This window comes from Macaca fascicularis, chromosome 4 (genome assembly GCF_037993035.2).
Source record: "Macaca fascicularis isolate 582-1 chromosome 4, T2T-MFA8v1.1".
Lineage (NCBI taxonomy): Eukaryota > Metazoa > Chordata > Mammalia > Primates > Cercopithecidae > Macaca > Macaca fascicularis.
In genome coordinates, this window is record NC_088378.1 from 31872222 (window position 1) to 31895533 (window position 23312).

Sequence of the window (23312 nt, forward strand, 5' to 3'; positions counted from 1 at the left end):
AAGTCTCTGCTCCAAAATCATTTCTTCAGAGTGGCCTTCCCTGACCATATTATCTTACGGGTCCTACCTGTTTCCCAGCCCCACTGTGCACCACATTCAGTGTTACTCTAGCCTTCAAGGCCTACAAGGTCTGGGCCTGCCCATGCCTCAGTCTTTCTCCTACCAGCCTTCCCCCAAGTCCTTGCCTTCAGCACCACTTGGCTGCTCCTTGTTTCTTATTCAGACAAAGCAAGCTCTTCAGTAGTTTGCACTTGTTCTGTCCTCAGCAGGGAATTCTTCCAGATGTGGGCAAGGTTTATTTCCTCAGTTTATTCAGGTCCCTGCTCAAATTTCATCTCATCAGAAATAATCTGCCCTGGTTACCCCATCAAAAGATCACCTTTCACCTCACCTTGCTTTACTCTGCAGTCGGTGCTTCATGACACTTGTATATATTCTAAATCTATCATTGGTTTGTCATTTGTCCCATTCACTAGAATATAAGCTCCAAGAGGGGAGGGCTTTACTTTTTTTCCCAACTATAATTCTAGACCCTTGACAATGCCTGATATTGCATTATTATAATGTATGTAAGCTATTCCATTCTAGGCTTCCTTAATGTTTTTCTATAAAACATGCTTCTATGAGCATTCTAATATAATCATTATTTTGCTTTTTGTAATTATATTTAAAATTAATTTCTAAAGGTTGGATGTTTATAAACATTTTTCTCTGTAGATACATATTACCCAGTTGCAACCTAGAAAGTCTGTAACTGTTTATACTTCACCAAGGGTGCCTTGGCTCCTTTTCACACATTCATGCCTACAATGACTTTTGTGAATCTTTTAATACCTGTGACCTGAAAGAGAAGTAATGATTTATTGTTTCATTGCATTTTTGATAGTAAATTTGAATTTTTTAATATTAGTGTGTTATGTGAACTGCCTTTTACATCTTTATATTCACTTTTCTTTATTGTTAGTAATTCCTTATACATTTAGGATATTTATAGTCTGTCTGCTCTATATTACGTAAATATTCCCCTAGTGTAGAGTTAGTCTTTCTTCCACATTTATGTATTTTGGGTTTTTTTTTTTTTTTGGAATAAGGAAGTTTTTTATTTTATAAATTTAATTTTTTCACTTTTTAAAGTTTCAGTTTCACATTTTTATGTGGTTTCTTTAATTGGTTTCATTGTTATTGTTTTACTTTTACTATTTTTCTTCATATTTAATTTATGTTGGTGTATGCAGCAGTAGACAAATTCAAATCAGTTTTGTTTTAATTTTTGAAATAATTACCCAGTTTCTTTACAATATGCCAGCATTAAGGTAATAATAATAATAGTTACGATTTACTGGAAGATTACTCTGGGCCAGTCATTTTGCTAAATTCTTTATATACCATGGTTCAATTAATCTTCACATCCTACCTCAGGGTTATGATAAAACCCATTTTTCGTAACAGAGGACAAATGTTCAATGTTTTAAGTTGACCATGGAATCACCTCTCATTTATAACTTATCCAGGAGGCAGAGTCCTGAGTTTATAACCCACAATTCTGTGCTTCACATCAATAGGGCATAAATGCTTAACATCAATAGGGCTCTTAAAATAATAAATGCTTGAGCAACATGTTCTTGAGAAGAACATTCTCCCTATTACAACCATGGTTGTGAATGGGGAGTATTCAATCCAATACCAGAGAACCTCACATGATTTGACATCAGCCTTTTTCAAATTCCCTCAAACCTCCCATCCCCCAAAATGTGTCACAGAGTCACCATCACCACAGGATGGTTGGAACCTGGCTCCATTGCGTGAACTGACACAAAAGGCAGAAAGAGGACAAATAATATGTTTCTTTGCACATAAAACAAAAAATAAAACCCCAAAATATTGGAAACAAATGCTTAGAAAATGATATACCAAAAGATAGTTGAAGTAGTAACGTTGTCTAACAAAATAGAACCTAAAGAAAAAAAAATCATCAAGGAAAAAGGATGATAATGTAGTAAAAAGATGTAACTCTCTAACACATGGAACAACTGAACCTCAAAAAAAAATCTGATGAAATAAAAGACAGAAATGAAGAGTGAACTAGATAGATGTACAACTGATAAAGTAAATGACAGACTAAGCATATGAAAACTAAGCAGGGAGAGAAATGATCTGAACAAAACAAATAAAAACTCAAGCTATTTGGCATATAAAGAGGGGTGTTATACCAAAAAACAAATCATACTATTTTTGAGCACACAGGAAGTATTTCCAAAGTAGAACATGTTTCATACCACAAAGTAAAGGAAACCACAATCAATTCCAAAGAAAGATTATCCATCTCCAACAAAATACAATAAAATTATTAATTAAAAGCAAAAGGATAGCAAACAAAATCTTATCTGATCACTAAATAAGCAAAATTCATAGCTATTGGATTTAAAAAAATACATTATAATTAGAACTGAGGAATAATGAAAATGCTACATGGCAAAATTTATAGGAAACAGTTTAAAAATACTTAGAGAAAAATTATAGATGTAAACACACTTATCAAGAGGCAAACAAGGTATTAAACATGGCTGCCGATTCAACATAGGAGGCTGGAAAAGGAGCAAGAGAGAAAACAAACAAACAAGAAAACAAATGAGACTGAATCAGAAATAATAAAAGATACAAGACATAGAGAGTATTAACAAAACCAAATTCTGGCTTCTTTCCAAAAATATTCCATGTTTAGTAGGTCATCCAGGAGCACTCTAACAAATTTTTAAGAAGATTGTTAAACTTATTTTTAGAAAATTATCTCAGAAAATAGAAATAACAAAATTTATGTAACTCATTTTCGGAAGCTAATGTTATCTTAAAATCTAAAATGAATAAGTCTATGGGCTCATTTTAATTATGATTAAATGTAAAAATCCTAAATATAATGTCAAATTCCTACATTGTATTTCAAAAAGTATATGGTTTTTGAAAATATATATATTTATAAGAAAATATATGGATATTCATATATTATATATTTATATGAAAATATATATTTATATGAATATATATTCATACATTATATATTTATATGAATATATATATTTATATATTTATATGAAAGGATCCTCCAACATTTGAAAAATCTTTAAAGTTAACTCACATAAACACACTAAAGAAAGTAAATCACATTATTATCTTAATCAATGATGGAATAGCATTGATTAAGTTCAATACCTATTTATTATGAAAACACCTAGAAAGCAAAGAATAGTTGGGAACTTCCTTAATTGAGTAAAGGTTAAACACCAAAATTTAGTACATAATATATTAACAAGAAACTTTAGATGATTTTCTTTATGACGAGGAAAAAGACAAAGATTTCCACTATTGCTTGATATAATACTGAAGGCTCTAGTCTATAATAAAAAGGTAAGAAAAAACATTTGTGGTATGAAAGAGACACAACTTGATGTTTCTGATATTAATATCTATTTAAGAAAACCAGTGGAAAAAAATATAGACTGATAGAATCAACAAGGGAATTTATAAATATTACGAATCATATTGAACTGCACTTCTTCATTTTAGTGACAACCAATGGGAAAACAGACAAAATATGATCTCAATATAGTAATATATATACACACATGATATAAGTATGTGTGTGTGCATTCTAGGAACTAGGCTAGCATACATAAGAACTCTATAGAGATAATTTTTTAAACTGTGATAAATTACGTAGAAGATATTTTATTCTCTTTTTTAAATAAGAGATAAACTATGCTCATGGACGAAAATACTTTACTATTAAAAAATTGAAGTGATAATTAAAAACATTTCTATATTGGAAATCTCAGCTCAGGAGGCTTTCGTTGAAAATTCTACTAAATATTTAAATAAGAAATAACACCAAAGTTACATAAAATCTTTAGGAAAATAACAAAACACTAACCAAGAAGTTCCATAAGTTCAACTAACTTGATAATAAAGCCTGGCTAGGATATTACAAAAAATCAAAACTATAAGCCAATATCATTCCCTAAAAGAGATACAAACATTCTAACAACAACAACAAAAAAATAGTAAGCCAAATTCAGTGAAATATGACCCAATTGGTTGTATTCCACAATTAAAAGCTTGTTTAACACTTTTTTAATGTAAAAAAAACCCATGTGATTATCATAAAAGTTACAAAGAGAATATTTGATAAATGTCAAACATATATTCAAGTTTTTAAAACCTATTAGAAAACTAGAACTAGTTTAACCTAAAACAAACATATTTAACGGCGAATTACTGAAAATTGCTCTCAGTGGTCATGAATGAAATACAGAGATCTTTTTTTTATCATTACCTCTATTCAGTATTATACTAGAAGCAAAATCCATCAGTATTCACAGACAACACAAATGTACACATAACATATCCAAAATAAGTTAAAGATATATTCTTAAAATTCGATAAGTACAACAAAGAGAAAATGAATGATTTTAAAGATATCATTTAAAATGGCATGAAAAAATCAAATTACTAAGAATAAATCTGAAAAAAATACAAGATCTGCACAAAAATTATAAAATGTTATCGACAGAAATGAAATAGCCTTAAATAACTAGAAAGCTGTGCCAGATTAGTGGGGCAGAAGACTTAATTTAAAATGATGCCAATTTTCTCCAAACCAATGCACAGCTAATCAAAATTCCAGGAGGACTTTTGAGGAAGTTGATAAGTTAATTCTAAAATGTATGTGAAAATTCAAAGTGCCAAACTTAAAAGGGAATAATAAATCAAGAGAACTTATTCTAAAGTAGTAGTTATCAAATTTGACTGTGTGTTATAATCATCAGGAAGATTTTCAAAAACCTGATGGTGATGCCTTACCTTTTACACAATTAAATCTTTATCTCTTGAGGAGAAACCTAGGCATTTATATTTTAAAATCAATCCAGGTATTTTTAATGCACAGCCAAGTTTCAGAACCATGGTTCTGTAGCATATTATTATATATAATCTAATAGAAAATATATATTAGATATTGCATATCCACATTACTTAAGACAGGAAAAAATTGATGTAAGGATAGCAGTAGATGAATAGAACAGCATAAAAGGGAAAAGACCCAGTCGTGTACGGACACTATTTCTGAGTAAGTTTAACAGAGTAAGATGATAGAAAAAGGGCAGCTTTTCAATAAATATCACTGCACCAATTGACTCTATAGAAGAGAAAAATAAATATTGCTCTCAAGTTCAAACCATATACAAAAACATAAACCCAGGTAGACTGCAGATCTAAAAGTGAGGGTAAACAATAGGATTTCTAGAAGATAATAGATATTTTCATGAACTCAGGGTAAAGAAAAAAATTGTTGACAACACAGAAAAAGGAAAATACAAATTGACTACACTAACACTAAAGTGGAAAACTTTCATCCATTAAAAGACACAATTTTGAAAATAAAAGATGAAGCTATAGACTCAGAAAGTAATTTGCAACACAGAAAACTGACAAAGATTGAGCATCCCAAATATATATACACATAAACTTCATCAAATCAATAACAAAAATGTATAAAATTCAACAGAAAAATGAGCAAGAGATATAAACCACCTCTGCAAAAAAGAGTATCTCCAAAAATCCGAGAAATATATGAAAAGGTGCTCAATCTTATTAGTCATCTGGGAGATGAAAACTAAAACCATGAGCTACCCCTATACTCTTGCCAGAATGACTAAAATTAAGAAGACGGTAACGTCGTGTTACTAAGCAAATGAGTTAATCGGAACACACATATACTGCTTTTAGGAAAGTAAATTGGATTACTTAAGAAACTTGTTTTTCATTACCTTCCAAGGCTGAATGTACACATACAATATGACATAGCAATCCCACTTACTTTTATGCCCTATTTAATACATATACATGTAGGCGCACATGTACAAGAATTTTCATGACAAAATTACTGGAAACTCCAAGCCAGAAATAATCCAAATGCCTATAAGCAGTAGAATTAATATATAAATTGTAGTATATTCATCCAACGGAATAACATACGTACTGAAAATGAATGAACTATATAAAACAGCATGGATTAGTTTCACAAATACAATGTTAAATAGATATACCAACCAGAAAAGAATACATACTGTAATTTTCCATTTGACAAAAGTCATGATGATGGTTACCCTTGAGGGAGATAGTAGATAATGACTGAGGAGGGAGATAGTAGATAATGACTGAGAAAGAGCACAGGATAGGGCTTCTGGAATACTTTGAATTTTCTATTTCTGGACCAGGGTGGTGGTTACATGAATGTGTTTACATTGTGAGAATGATCAAGGTATTTACTTTTTTTCCCCTCTTAATTGAAGTACAACATAGTAGTAAAATAATAAGGTATGAAGAAGACAGTCTGGACACACAGAAGGACATACTATGTTCTTTCTGAAAACAACATAAAATGTCAATTCCTTCCAACTTAATCTACCAAATCAATAAATCCAATAAAGATCCCATTTAGATTTCTTACAGAAACAATTGATTTAATGAAAAACTTATTTACAAAGTCATGAGATGTTATTTCACTTCAGTTAAAACGGCTTTTATCAAAAAGATAAAAAATAATGGATGTTGGAGAGGATGTGGAGAAAAGGGAACATTTATACCGGATGTTGGGAATGTAAATCAGTACAGTCACTATGAGAAACAGTGTGAAGTTTTCACAAAAAAAAAAAAAAAAAAATAGAACTACACACAACTCAATAATCCCACTGCTGGGTATATTTCTAAAAGAAAAGACATCAGTATATTAAAGAGACATCTGTATTCACATGTTTTCACAATAGCCAAAACATGAAATCAACTGAAATGTCCATCAACAGATGAATAGACAAAGAAAATGTGGAATATTATTCAGCCATAAAAAAGAAGGAAATCCACTCATTTGTAGCAACATGGATAGAAGGACATTAGGTTAAGTGAAATAAGCCAGGCACGGAAAGACAAATATCACATGTTCTCATTCATTTGTGGGAGCTAAAAACAAACAAACAAACAAAAAAACTGCTCTCATGGAGACAGAGAGTAGAATGATGGCTACCAAGTGCTGGGAAGGGTAGTGGGAGGGGGATAGAGATGGGTTGGTTGATTAATGGGAACAAAAACACAGTTAAAAGGAATAAGATCTAGTGTTTGATAGTACAATAAGGTGACTATAGCTAAAAATAATTTACTATATATTTTAAAATAACTAGAGTAGTAGAATTGGAATGTTCCTAACATGAAGAAATGGTAAATGTTTGAGGTGATGAGTAATATCCCCATTACTCTGACTTGATCATTATACACTGTATCAAAATATCACATGTATCCCATAAAAATGTATATATATTATGTATCTATAAAAACATTTTTAAAGTCTATGAATATCTAAGCCAATTTAGGAAAAAAGGATTGAAAACAGGGATTGGTCTATACATCATTTCTATATTAACACATATTCCAAGGCCATAGTTACAAAAATAGTGTGTTTGGGGGCAATTAAGAAAAAAATACACTAAAGGAATAGAAGAGATATATTAGAGACAGACTGATACAGAGGTGAACATATAATATGATTTAAAGGAGGCAACAATAATCGATGGCAGAAAGATTGTCAGCTTAGCAAATGGTACCTGGAAATCAGGTGAACTGTATAAAGAAAACTAAAATTTGATCCCTGTACAATTCATAGGTGTCCTCCAAATAGACTGAAAACTAAATGCAAAATATAAAATTGTAAAGTTGATAAAAAAAACAATATAGGAAAATATCTTTTTAAAGTAGACATAAAGACTTTTTAAATAAAGCCTAAAAAACACAAACCATGAGACAAAAAATGATTTGAGGCTGGCTTAGAAATAGAGACACTGAAAATATGATTACACATGGCAAAACATAGTCTGATTCCAAAAATCAACTTACAAATTAGTTAAATAAAATTGTATGCCAAGCTGGTAACAGCCCATATCAATTCATCACCTGCAAGTATGTGTGTGTGTGTGTGTGTGTGTGTGTGTGTGTGTGTGTGTCTGTATATATATATTTAAACTGGAGCTGACATGTTAATCTTTCTTTTACTTGGCAACATAATATGTAATACATTATTTTGTCTATGAACAGGAAAGGCCTGCCTACCAAAACTATTTTCCTGGTAGTTTTGTCTTGATCTGATTCTACAATTACTTCAATTGTACCACTCTTGAGGCCAGAAATACACCTACAAATTATTCATTGTATTCTGTGTATTCAAACTAACCATGTAAAGATTCTGGGTTGTATATTGGAGATTTTAATGTTCTTTTACCTGAATTAACATAGTAAGTTACACCAAAACTCACTATCTTATTCAATAAGTTAATTGAACTCTGAGTTTTCAACATCAATTTTTTAAAAATTATCTTGTAGCAATAATTTCTATACCTTCAAATTAAAATGTTCATTATTTAAGGAATTTGGAATTAGGCCACTACAGAGTGAGAAAAACATTGGTATAAGCAACATTTAGAAGCTAAAAGTTTGGGAAATACTTCTGAAACACTGTGCCTTTGATAGTTGCTTTTGTTTTAGCAAGCTCAATTTTATTTTTTATATTGTAGAAACATAAATATTGATGACTAAATTTATTATTCTTGATTGCAACCAATTTCAAAGCAAACGCAGAAATAGTTCACCATTCAAGGCCTACAGAAAGCTCAAAAAGCTTCACTCAGTTTCTTATTGCTGTCTATCCCACAGTCCTGTCTAGTTTCTCCCCTCTCCAACACCATTGGCTTTTGACCATTCATTGGTCAGTTCATTACTTTCTCTCTTTTGTGATCGCCTTTCCTTTACCAGAACTAACATATTTGCTGTTAAAACTCCCCCCCTCCAATTTTCAAGAGTGTATACTTTACAAGAATGTTCTAGCCAGTAAAGGTATTGAAGAGTGCTTACCTTCAAAATAGATGCCTGCCTGGATTTCTAGAACCCTGGGTAGGGTCCTGGGGTCAAGAGAGTGGACGAATTCTTCCAGTGATAATGCCATTGCTATGCCTTGGGTAGTTTGTAGACCTGGTGCTCACAGAAACTTGTGGCTTCTGGGTGACACTTGTCTGCAATTACAGCCCCTGCTCACCATTTCTTCCTCAGGCAGGCAGGAATGTCACACTACAGCCAGCGTGGGGTGGAGTAGCTCTATATAGGGAGGACAGTGAGGAGGGAGGGAGGAGGCAGGAGACAAAAAATGTTACAGCTCTTTTTGTTCACATTGTGGCTTCATTTCCTTCTGACATTGAAGTTGAACAGGATGGGGGTGGGGTGAACAGACACTGCCCAAAAAATGAGACGTGCTAAGTAACTCATTCTGTCCGTTGTTAATCCAGGTGCGCATCTACTACGGCAGCAAAACTGAGGTCAGAGTTGCTTGTGACTTGCCCACCAACAAAGAAAAGGAACATAGGACTAAAGTCTAATCTTAAAAATGGCACCATGTGAATTCATTATCTCTCTAGTTCATTTCTAAAGCTTGGCTTTGTGCCTTATTTGCATACTGTCAGTGCCTTTACATTAAAATTGGTAATAAAAGTGCTTTGTGTCAGCTCTTTTTAGAATTTTGATAGTATACTCTGGAGAGAGTATCGAAACCACTTTTTATTCTTCCACATTAAAAATTTTGCTGAATCTTAAAGGAGGGTAGGGTAGGGATAGAATATGCAAAGTGATACAGTAAGTTAACAAAGTATGTTAAAATGAGTTTTCTAATCTCTACACTATAGTAGAAAGTATTAAAATTACTTGTCAGGAAACCTGGGTTTTCTGGGTTTAGTTCTGCTTTTGATTTACAGGCTAACTTCAGCCTTGTCTTCTCTGATTTTCATTTGTTTTATTTACTAAATGGAAATGAAGTAGAAGAGTCCAATCAATTTTGTCATTTCTTCCAAGTTCACAATTCCACAATTCTGATCTTGTTGAAATTTAGGAGGAGAAATTACCAGCATCAAAGGAAGCAGGAGAAACCTCATGAACATCGATCTCTTCAAAATCCTGTTCCTCTCTATTTTTTGCATGTAACTGAAACAATATTTAGAATATGTACAATTAAAGGTGGTAGTTCCTAAGTCTCTTTAAGGTAAAGTCAAAGAATATTGGTTGAGGCTGGGTACAGTGGTTCATACCTGTAGTCTCAGCACTTTAGGAGGCTGAGGTAGGAGAATTGCTTGAGCCCAAGAGTTCAAAACCAGCCTGGGCAACATAGTGAGACTTTGTCTCTACAAAAAAATTTAAAAAATTAGCCAGGCATGGTGGCACATGCCTGTAGTCCTAGCTGTGAGGAGGATGAGGAAGGAGGATCACTTGAACCCAGGAGTTTGAGGCTACAGTGAGCTGTAAATATGCCACTATATTCCAGGCTAAATAACAGAGCAAGACCCTATCTCAAAAAAAAAAAAAAAAAAAAGAATACTGGTTGGTATGTATACACTTGAAAGATGTCAGGAAGCTACACATTCTCTTTAGTAACTAAACTCCAGGCTCTTGTCTATAAACTGTTTTGGCCTTAGGCTGCAGAGAGCATAGCCAGATACAGAGGGTCAGGGGACATCTCAGTTCTACCATGGCCATCATGTAAATGACCTAGAAAGATAAATACTGCCTAGTTTTGATATGGAGCTTATAAAGCTGTTTCAATTCTTCATAATCCTATTTGACATTTTCAATAATCTGTCCAGCTTTATTTCTTTCTTTATAAAAGTAGAATGTACGATTGACCACATCAACAGGCTTACTATCGTTAGATTCAAATTCCTCACTTGCAACCTTTTTGTCCAAAAATTTCCTACCCTTGATCTGTCTGCCTTCCATACCCCTCCCCACAGTTTACAGCCTAGCAGTGTATTTCATGTGGATGAATATATGAAAGAGGCTTCTGTGGACTGCTCCTTAAAAATCATGAATCTGTTAGAATTGATACCACAATAAATTTCATTTGATATCTAATGCAAGCTGGATTTCACTTTTTCTTTTTTTTAATATTCCCAAGCCAAATTTCTATCCTACTAGCCAAACAGCCATTTCGTATCAGCAATCTCTTACAATTACCTAGGCTCCACCTGCTTCTGCTCTCGCAACAGATGACACTCCCTCTGTGATAATCATCTTCTTTGTATTCTCGATCTTAATTAATGACATTACTATTCTCTTAGTTTCCCAAGCCGGAAGGCTTAGAATCATGTGAGATGCCATTTTTTTTCTCTACCCGTTAAGTCCATCAGGCCCTATAGATGACAATACTCAGTACCACTCACTCTGTCTTTGCTCTATATCCCCACTGCTACTGCTTTAGACCAAATCGTAATCACTTCTGACACTCAGGCAAAAAAAATCCTGATTTGAGCAGCCAACGAGAATTACGAGAATTCAAAAAAAAAAAAAAAAAAAACCAGACTGTATATAATAATTTACTATTTGAAAAAGGTAAAATTTCAACGCAGTGGGGAAGAATGTTTTCTTCAACAAACGGTTGTTAAATAATTGGGGGAAAATTTTTTCCTAACTTTCCATGCAGCAAAATTAAAGTTAGATAAATTTTAAAATTAAATTTAAATAAAAATAAACCAGAGGGGAAAAATAGGAAAATGGCTGGAAAAGGGTAAGAAAATAACTATTTTTGAGTACTAATTGAAGTCTTCAAGGAAAAAACTAATAATATATTTGAAAACTAACTTATGAAGTACTCCTGTAAATAAAAAAGGAGTTTGAACAAAATAGAAAAAAAAGCATATACTTCAAATAAACAACGGTTTAGGTGTGTAAAGGTCACTTATTAGTCAATATGCAAAATAAAAATATTCAAAGACTTCTACTTCTGGCTATGAGCTTGTATCTGAGCACGTTTCCTACTAAAGGCACCTGGAAGAGCTGTATACTTTTTAAAAAGCTGTTTTAAGAAACAAGAGAGCTGTCAGGGTGCAGAACATGAGAGGCCAAGATCCTGTAAAGCAGAGCAGAACCATTAGAGGAACTCCATATTTTGCACTTCTTTTCCCTCAAGGCTTTTATGAGTTAGTAATTGGCACCGAGAGAGTCTGAGAAGCAGAGCAAAAACTGGTGGCTCAGGAGGAGAGAACCTGAGTTGAGTTTTTGGCAGTTTCACACAGCAAAAGAGACCAAAATAAATTGGACTTTGGGACTTAGCAAGTCCTCCAGGCAAAGTCAGAGAAATGTGTTGCTTAGCACCACTTTTTCCCCTTAAAAAATTTTTGCCCATTGAAAGCACTACAGGGTTGATTGTGTGAGACACAAACAAGAGCATGATTGGTATGAAGTTGAAGAAGCCAAGGAATGCTTTCAGCAGTCTTGCAGAACTGGGAAGCCAGGGCCACCAAGGAGGGAGCAGTGTAAGTAGGAGAATGCTTATGTTCTCCGTTGGGGCTCCTGAAGGCTGCTTCCTAAGAGAAAGGGTTGCCTATAAATAGAACAAGCTTTACAAAAACTGAAGCTTAGACTAAAATTAGCTCAATCCCTCACTGGATTAAAGTGGTCTGCCCCTATTCTCGCTGCCAGATAGAAGCAAATGTAAATCCTCCTGTTGAAGAAAAGCAGCCAGAACTTCTATAATATTTAAAAATACAACATCTATAATTAAGTATGAAATGAATAGAAATGCCAAAAGATAGGACAAAGAAAGACAGAGAGAAGGGAGACCACAGAGACAAACTCATGGGGTGATTCTGATATTGGAATTATTAGTCCTGCAATTTAAGATAATTTTGATAAACATGTTCAAAACTAGAAGACAAGAAAGAGAAAAGAACTGCTATCTATAGAAAGTATCAGATGAAAATTCTAGAGTTAAAAAATACAGTAACTGAAATTAAAAATTCAATAATTGGTTTTAACAGCAAATGGGACATACAGTAAGAGAGGATTGTTGAACTGGAAACGGGAGCATAGGAAAGATCTGCTCTCTCTCTCTCTCTTTCTCTCTCTCTCTCTCTCCAGAGAGATATTTCAGCCATAGTGGAAAGATCTTACATGTAAACTGAGTCCCAACATGAGAGGAGAAATAATAGTGGGAGAAGAAATATTTTAAGATATAATAGCTGAAGATCTTCCAAAGCTGAAAAGGCATCAATCCACAGATTAAAGACCTGCCAACACCACCAAGGAGGATAAATGCAAAAGAAGGCACACTAAGGAACATCATACTAAAAACGTTAAAAAGCGAAAGTCAAACAGAATATCTTAAATGCACTCTGAAGAAAAGAAATCATCACTTTCAAAGGATCACCAATAAGATGATAGCTGACTTACTAACAAAAACCAATAAGGGTAGAAAACAGTGGAATAGCATCATTAAAATGCTGAAAGAAAACAACTACCAACTCGATATTCTAAATCCAGAGAAGCATGAAAGCAACAGCAAAATAAAGACATTTTCAGACAAACAAAAACTAAGAAAATTCATTACCAGTAAGCTCTCACTAAAAGCGATGCTATAAAGGGTGTTCTTCACGCGAAAGTAAAATGATCTCAGATAGAAAGTCAAGACCACAGGAAGGAATGAAGAGGGTGAATATGTCAGTGAATTGAATATATTAAGTTCCCAAAACAATAATTAATGGCTTGTGGAGTTCAGATATATTTGCACTATATATAATTCATGCAATATATTGTAAAACATAGCAGTAGTGCAAAAGCAAAACTGATAATGAAGTTAAAATGTTCTAAAGCACTAGACTTCTAGAGAAATTGCAAAAGTACTGTTTAATACCAGAGTTAAATGAATAAAAACACATGTAATTTCTAGGAAAGCCACTAAAATGTAGTAAATGGATGATAAAATTAATCCAAAAAAGACGAGAAAGAAAAGAAAAAGAACCTCAAAATTGCTAGCAGATAGTATGATGGTATACATAAACTCAATTATACTCTTAAAATAATTGAAATGAACTAAATATACAAATAAAAAGTAAATAGTTTAATAGTTCAAGTAATAAACTAATGTTGGCAGATAACATTTAAACACATAAATTTACTTAAAATATACAATTTAATTACAAGTTTATAGAAAGTCTAAAGATGAAAAATGGGAAAATATATACCATAAAACATCAAGTAAAAGAAAGCTCGTGAAACTACATCAATGTTAGATAAATTAGATTTAAAGAAAAGGATTATAAAAGATAATAAGGTTATTTGTTTAATAATGAAAAGCTGACCAATTCTTGAAGAAAATTCACAGCTTTAAATAATATAACTTCAAAATATCTAAAGCAAAATTAACCAAATGAATGGAATCAGAGTAAAAAACAACCTGACAGAAAAAGCAAATATTTAATTCATAAAATTCATACTGTTAGTAGTGCAATATTTAGTCACTCATATGTACTACAAACTGTTGTGATTGATCTTGAAATCAATTTGATGTAGCAATTTCACATTTAGATATAATCAGATACACACAAAGATTTATTTATACCATGAACTGAAGCATTTATTAGTTTAATGACCAAAAAAAGGAGGAGAAAAGAAAAGAAAATGCATTTCACATTACCCTAATAATTCAAACAGGGAAGTTCCTATTGAAAAAAAAATCTTGTCCTCACACCAGGCTTGCTACTACTTAATGCACCTTCTTAAAATTTCTGCTAAAGAATAGAGATGGACTTGACTATCAAATGATGATTAAGTTATGGTTAGCATCATTAGTGCCAATGATTTCTATCCCAAGAGAAGTATTGTTGAAAAGAAAAAGAAAAATGGCTCAAAGCAAACTTTACATAAGATACCAATTCCTTTGCTAAATTATCTATAGCTGCTTTCCTAAAAAGTAAGCAGAACTGGCTGAATGTCAAAAAAAAAAAAAAAAAAAAAAAAAATCACAAGCAGAGAAATAAACTTCAACAGTAGAGGCTTAAAACTATATTATAATATCTGAGTGTAATGTAATATTTCTCTGAGTAAAGAATAAACCCTTATCTCCAAGTAGATATATCAGAAAAAAAAAAAGAAAAAGAAAGAAGAAGAAACGTTAGAGGTTATTCTACCTGGTATCTAAATCACTCATTCTCTGAAACTTTCTTTTCATTGTTTATTTCTAAAGAAGAAAAAAATAGGCTTATAGGAATCATTCCTGTGATTTTGGATTAACCAAAATGTGCCATTTATTGGTTCATCATTGAAAGGTTTACAGCATTTCTACCTACAGAATAAACTTGTTCTGGGGAAACATACAATATCATTAGGGCATTAGGCTCGGCTTTGTTTTTGCATGAGCAACATTTTGGGGAGATCCTGCTGTTGTGTGACACCTGGCAGCTCAAGATTTGTATCTCATAAATTCAAGTGCAATGGAAGAGACTACTTTCTCCTAGTCATACTGGGAAAAGTCCCAGGATAAGCTCTGATTGATCCAACTTGGCTCACAGGTATATGTCTCAGCCAATCATCATGACTAGAAAATGAAATACACTAATTTGCCATAATTTCAGGTTCATGGGCTCTACTTTGGATTTTATTAGGCAGTTATCTCAGCTAAATCACAAAAAGAGTTGGAAGAGGAAATATCTCAAAGAAAATAAGTGAGCTAATTACCCAAAAAAGAAGGAAAGGGTGTGTGATTAACGAAATCATAGTACACCCACCATCAATGTTCCCAATGCCATAAATGGCTTCCATTTGAAATACCTTGATCACTATTCTTTTCTGTCTCCAACCATCTGTACATTCTTCTTCTTTTTTTTTTTTTTGACGTGGAGTCTTGCTCTGGTGCCACATCCAGCTAATTTTTTTATATTTTTAGTAAAGACAGGGTTTCATTCTTAATTTATAAGAATGAATATGGCCAGGCGCGGTGGCTCAAGCCTGTAATCCCAGCACTTTGGGAGGCCGAGATGGGCGGATCACGAGGTCAGGAGATCGAGAGACGATCCCGGCTAACACGGTGAAACCCCGTCTCTACTAAAAAATACAAAAAAATAGCCGGGCGAGGTGGCGGGCGCCTGTAGTCCCAGCTACTCGGGAGGCTGAGGCAGGAGAATGGCGTAAACCCGAGAGGCGGAGCTTGCAGTGAGCTGAGATCCGGCCACTGCACTCCAGCCTGGGTGACAGAGCAAGACTCCGTCTCAAAAAAAAAAAAAAAAAAAAAAGAATATGAATGATTTTCATAACCTTGAAAAAAATAAAATCCTACAATAACACAACAGTTTGTTTTGTCAAAATGCAACAGCCTATGAGCGTGTTCATTCATCACCACCTGGTTTTCAAAGAAGCTCCTGCCTCCCAGCACTTTTAGTTTCCTTTTGAATGAAATTCAATATAGGATTCATGTTTCTTCCCATGTCAGTTTATTTTTCTGATCATCCTTTTGTCTAAATTAATGTTTAATTGTTCTTTCAGTAAACCACTGAACTCTTCCTCTACACTCGTCATTATACAAGGCCCTGAGAATATAAATAAGCCCTTAGAGACATTACATTTTAGCCGACCATGCCCACAAGTTAAGAATCACAATCCAATGTATACTGTTCAGGAACTTCAAGAATTAGGAAGCAGTCTCCCCAGGAAGAGTGTTCCTCAGATGAATCTTAAAGGGTAAAAAGCAGTCAGGTAGATGAGCCTGCTCACCATGAGAAGACTTTACTCAAATGAGTGGATCTGTGTATTTTTTACACTAGGTTCTGCCTATTGCTTGGTGCCACGGAACAGGAGCACAGGTTGAAATATCTTGCAAAGTGCAATGTGAATGTTGGTGTTACCGTATGAATTCTGCCCTGACATTTTCCCTTGCTGTAGGACTCAACCTTTTCTCAGAACCATGAAATAAAAAATGAATCCCTTATATTCATAAGAGATTTTCTAGTTTTTCTCTTTAAATGGTGGAGGTCCTCTGATGTAACTCTAACATTTTCCTCTGACTTTTATACAGCATTTGTGAAAAACTTAACTGCAATATGCCTGTAGAAAGGGTATGCCCACTTTAACAGCTCTTTTCTCTCTCTTTTTTTTTTTTTTTTTTTTGCACGTTTGTTATCTCTTATAACCCAGAGAAACTTAAAGATGTCATTTGCGTTTTGATGTGATAACATTTTAGAAACTCACGGAAACAATTCGGTCCTGCATTATTAAAAATAGAGTTTAAAACATTTAAAATAGTTATCTATTATAAATTAAGCACTGATAAGTTGCCAAATGTTTACAAAAAATCAAGTTTTCCTTTTAGATTTCAGATCTAAAAATTAAATAATATATTAAGTATATATTATAAAAATAAAATATTAAAATATGAATTAAATACAAATTATCTAGTTTAGTAAATTCAACTTAGGATATGTATTTCTTTAATCATTTAGTTTATTGGGCAACAGACCATTTGCTTAACCTGACAAATGTATACATGAAACTGTGAGTTATAAATAACTTTTTTTTACCTGGTGCCACTAGACTGAGTCAGGGAAGTTACTAGGTGATATGGTTTGATTCTGTGCCCCCACCTAAATCTCACCTTGAACTTTAATAATACCCACATATCAAAGGTGGGACCAGGTAGAGACAGTTGAATCATGGGGGCAGTTTCATCATGCTGTTCTCGTGATAGTGAGTGAGTTCTCACAAGATCTGATGGTTTTATAAGGGGCTTCCCCCTTCACTTGGCACTCATTCTCCTTCCTGCTGCCATGTGAAGAAAGACATGTTTGCTTTGCCTTCCACCATGATTGTAAGTTTCCCAAGGCTTCCTCAGTCCTGCAGAACTGTGAGTCAATTAAACCTCTTTCCTTTATAAATTACCCAGTCTTGGGTATCCTTATAGTGGCATGAGAACAGACTAATGCACTAAGTAATCAAAGCTTTGTAATATTAATGGCATATTTAACTGTCCCAGTCAAATGGATTATGGGGAAAAGTTACAGAGATGACAACAAAAACAAACACACAAACATTAAACAACAACTACACACACAAGGGAGAATGGTGATGGATGCAGGTTGGTCAGGATTCTTATTTCCAAGGTGTTTTAAAAACCTGAAGAATCTACTTTGTTCACTTGATAGGTCAGCAATACATGGTTGAGGACATTTTGTTTCTCAAAAGTGCTCCTCTTTTACAAACTAAGATAAAGATACACAATATGCCTAAGATAATTTTCAAAGTTGGAAAAGTCATAGATCCAGTAACAGAAAAATCTGAGCAGGGACTATTACACTTACCCACAAAATTTAATATCTTGAGAAACTCTCAGAAAAAAAAAAAAAAAAAAAAAAAATCTCAAAGGTATTGGAAAGGTAACAACAGAAGAGATTTATAGATTCACTTTATAGAAAAATAATAGCTTTAGCTTTCATTACTTTCTAGTGCATCTAATTTCCTTTTTTAAATATATAAACTAGCTAAGACTAAATTAAGTAAAAGGCTTGTTATAGATAATGATTTTTTTATAAAGAATTATAGTCATAGTTCAGACTACCTTCTCAGTGTCTCTGTTTTCCAATTAAACTCTGAGAGCCTTGCAATAAGCCTCATCATTTTGTAAGCTCATTGTCTTAGAAGATGTATTTATTTCATTCTTAGGAATTACATATTTATCCTCAAGAATTTGTTATTAGGGAAGAAAATTCTTGCTATAAACAGTTACAATCTTATTACGTAAGTATTGTTTTCTGATAGCACATATTCAAAAGTAATTGAATATTTTTATCCATTCCCACAATGTTATTTCCAGAATAAAGCTGTCTGAATAGAGCAAGGAATTGGAGAATCTGTTTCTACTATCACCATGCCTTGGGGAAGATAATTAGATGACTGTACATTTGAAATGGAGTTTATAAAATACAGCAACCATAATTTTTTAAGATAATTATTTAATTTGAGAATAGGTTATAGAATCATAGAAAAGTTGCAGAGATAGTACAGAGATTTCCTGTATACCCATACAAACAACTGTCGCCTTTGTTTTAACACTTTAGATTATGATGATGCATTTGTCACAACATAGAAGCCAATATTGAGATATTATTATTAGCTAAACTTCATACTTCACTAAAATTTTATTAGTTTTTTGCTAATGTCATTTTTCCTTTTTAGGATCCCATTCAGTATATCCCATTGCCTTTGGCCATTATGTCTCCCTAGGCTCTTGGGAGCTGTGGCAGTTTCTCAAACATTCCTTGTTTCTGATGACCTTGACAATTTGACGGATACTGGTCAGGCATTTTGTAGAACGTGCCTCAATTTCAGTTTGTCTGATGTTTTTCTCATGGTTCACCTTGGGTTATGGGTTTGGGGAGGAAGACCACAGAGGTAAATTACAGTTCTCATTCTGTCATACCAAAGTTATAGACTCTCAACATAATTTATTACTGATAATGTTAACTTTATCTGACTAAGTTAGTGTTTACCAAGTTTCTCCACAGTATTTTTACCTTTCCCCTCTTTTCACACTGTTCTCCATGAAAGCAAGTCATTAAGTGTAGCCTACACTTACAGGGTAGGAACTTACACTGTAGCTCCTTGAGGGAGGAATATCTACATAAATAATTTGGAGAATTTTACAGGAGATTTTTCTGTCTTCTCCTTCACTTATGTATTTATTTAATCATGATTTTATTTATATCTGCATGGGTTCATGGATATATATTTTATACTTTAAGTTATAATCTAACACAACTTTTAAAACTTATTTTGTGCTCAAATTGTTTCAGCTTTGATCACTGTATACACACATAAAATATTTCTACATGTCTTCGTCTGTATTTATATAAGAATGTAAACATAAGTTCGCACTGATATTGCCTACTCTAATCCAATACTTCATGGTTCAATTTAGCCTTCCTCCTTTGCTTATTTCTATCCTTCCACTCCAGTTGTGGGGTTTGGGAACCTCTGCCTACATTTCAAAGGATGTATGGAAATGCCTGGATGTTCAGGCAGAAGTTAACCGTGGAGGCAGAAGCCTTATGGAGAACCTTTGCTAGGGCAATGTAGAAGGGAAATGTGGGGTTGGAGCCCCCACACAGAGTTCCCACTGGGGCACTGCCTAGTGGAATTATAAGAAGGGGGCCATGGTCCTTCAGACCCCAGAATGGTAGATCCACCGATAGCTTGCACCACACACCTGGAAAAGCCACAGACACTCAATGGTAGCCGGTGAAAGCAGCCAGAAGATGGGCAGTACCCTGCAAAGCCAAGGGGCAGAGCTACTCAAGGCTATAGGAACCCACCTCTTGCGTCAGCATGACCTGGATGTGAGACATGGTGTCAAAGGAAATAATTTTGGAACTTTAAGGTTTAATGACTGCCTTATTGGATTTCAGACTTGCATGAGGTCTGTAACCCCTTTGTTTTGGCCAATTTCTCCCATTTAAAATAGGTGTATTTACCCAATGTTTCTACTCCCATTGTTTCTAGGAAGTAACTAAATTGCTTTAGATTTTACAGGCTCATAAGTGGAGGGAACTTGTCTTGTTTCAGATGGGGCTGAAATTGCCATTGCAAAATTGTAACTGAGACAGTGAAAGAGATTTAACCAACTCTATCTTGCTTCTAACCTCCAAGCTGTCATTGTTCATTCCTGGGAATAGGCTGAGTTAACTTTGGGAGGAATTTTTGGAAGTCAATCTGCATCTTACTCAAGTTCTGAGTCACATACATAGGCTGAGATAATTGAAGAGCTGTGTAAGTTACCTTGTTATTTCCAAGCTTCCATATTATCTTAGACCCAGGGATGCCTTGTATCCAGAATTGGTCTGAGAAGTGCCACCAGAAACCCAAACCTGTCTTTGAGAATTCTCAAACCTCTTAATCTGGAATATGACCTACTTCTATGGCCTAACTTAAATTATTAATACACATAATACACAACTGAAAAAAGTTTTAAGGTGTTAAGCAAATATAAGAGGAAAATCTATAATCTTCCTGTAAATATGACAGATTTTATATACCTGTTTGTATTTTATAATAGTGCCTGTAGGCCAAATGCTGTTTGTTTTGCCTTACAAAGTCCAACTGCTTTAATGTTGAAGTTAAAACCTCCAGATCTTAGCCTGAATTCCAATGCTTCTACCATGAATCTTCTTGTCTAAGCAAAGTGGATGACTTGCTCTTCCAGATCTGTATCCCTAATGCAGTGAGAAAAGATTGTTATTAATTACTTTTCTCAGGGGTCTGACTAGGATATTTTTCCATGCCTGAATGACATCAGTGGCCAAGTGAATGTAACGCTCTGCTGGCCAGATTAGGTCACAGGACCATTATGACATTGGACATGAAATGCTTAGACACAGAGCGGCGCATCAAGTAATTCCTCATAAAAGGGGAAATAGATACTGGATGGGAAAAAAAAGTCTCTTATACTCATCGTTTAAGTTCTAGTTCCTTTACCTCCATGAAGCCTTTTCTAATCTTTATTTTCAAAATTCTCTCTTCTTTTTCAGAGTTTCCATTTGCTGAATGTTTATTATGTGTCCATTTGCACGCTTTATCCTCAGTTCCTGAATTCTACATTTAGGTGAAGGAGATTTGGGTCTACTTCGGTTGGATGCACTCAATAGCTCCAAATACCTTCACCAGCACTATGCTAACAAATGTGGCGTTTTTTTTGTTTTGTTTTGTTTTAAAACAACGACAAAAAAACAAATGAATGGCCTTCACATATTTGTTGTATTTAATTGAATAACGTGAAACCAAACCAGGTTAAATTCTACCTACATTCTTACCTTCTCCTCCCCAAGATGACAGAATAGAATCATGACCAGACCAGGGCACAGGCCAGTGCTAGAGTGTTTGTCTCACTGAGAGATTTCTCTGTTGAAGTAAACTGTAAATTCAGGCTTTTAATCACCACAGCATTATTTAATCTGTATTTGAAGTAAATATCGACCTCATAAAGAAGCTGAATATTTTTCTCCTGTGTAACATTTTATAGTTCATGCATTAGAATCCAATCACAAGTACTCTATTTCAGAATACCAGTATTGATTGGTAATGATGATCAAGGACTGTGTGTTCGCTAGAACTTAATTGGAAGAAAATATTGCTCCTAAACTCCTTAGCAAACAGCGCATAAAATGGTGGAGGCCAAGTCTTATACAGGTTGAAAATTTATCTGATATGCTTGGGACAAAAAGTGTTTCAGATTCTTTTCAGATTTGGAAATATTTCCATATACATAATAAAATATCTTGGGGATGGGGTCCAAGTTTAAAAACAAAGTTTATTTGTGTTTTATAGACACCTTACACACATAACCTGAATGTAATTTTATACAATATTTTTAATAATTTTGTGCATGAAACAAAGTCTTGACTGAGTTTTGTCTGCAGCGTGAAGCTAGACGTGTAATTTTCCACTGTTTTGTCATGTTGGTGCTCAAAAAGTTTCAGATTTTGGAGCATTGTGGATTTTTGGATTTCCAGATCAGAAATGCTCAACCTGTATAGCTCTCCTGGAAAGGCATGTCTATGAAGATACTAAGAAAAACATAGATTTTTTTTTTCTTGCCACTTTGTAAATTCCTAAGGGATGAATTCATTATGAAACATAGTCATGTGTCACTTAATGAAGAGATATGTTCTGAGAAATGCAGCCTCAGGTAATTTCATTGTTGTGTGAATCACAGAGTGTGCTTACACAAACCTAGGTGTGTACTTTTACTACACACCTAGGCCATCAGGTACAGCCTGTTGCTCCTAGGCTACAAACCTGTATAGTGCGTTACTGTCTGAATGCTGTAGGCAACTGTAACACAGTGGTATTTGTGTGTCTAGACATATCCAAACATAGAAAAAAGCACAGTATAAACATGGTATTATAATCTTAAGGGACTACCATCACATATGTAGTCCATTGTTGACCAAAGCATTAATATAAGGAATGAAAGGAACTTTCAAATGTATGTAAATGCCATTTGCCTCCTTTGTTCCCACTATAGTAAAGTTACATACTTTTCTACAGTAGAGCCAGGAGGTAACTATATAATCTTCATTAAGTTCTCTTTTGTTTGAAACAAAGTAATATTACAGATAATGTGCCAAGTAAAATATTTTATGTGTACATGCTATGGTTATCACAAGAGTAATTGAATAGAAACACACTTTGACCTGATTTTATATGTTACTAGTGAATCTGGAAAGCTGCTAATTATTGATATTGAACCTTTTTTAGAATCAAGTTTATATAATTTTAATCTTATACAGACTGAGGTCCCACTGTAACTGTTCTTCATTGATGACCCATTTTTGTCCTATTTTTAGTAAATTTACTTTTAAAAGAACCACAGAAAACACTTTTGAAGCTTTTACTGGGGTGTGGAAGGAGGTTTATCATAC

General features: G+C 33.8%; 1 protein-coding gene across 10 annotated transcripts in view; it reads right to left on the bottom strand.

The window, feature by feature from the left end:
* THEMIS (thymocyte selection associated) overlaps nucleotides 1-9163 on the bottom strand; it is a 208748-nt gene extending 199585 nt beyond the window's left edge. For all 10 annotated transcript variants that reach the window (XR_012433424.1, XM_005551773.5, XM_045391557.3 and 7 more), the window contains exon 1: nucleotides 8947-9163. Coding sequence is in view for 7 of the 10 variants with exons in the window: in XM_005551773.5 (XP_005551830.3) it covers nucleotides 8947-9037 (91 nt within the window). In the remaining 3 variants the exon portion in view is untranslated. The remainder of the gene's footprint in view (nucleotides 1-8946) is intronic.
* Nucleotides 9164-23312: the final 14149 nt, after the last annotated feature.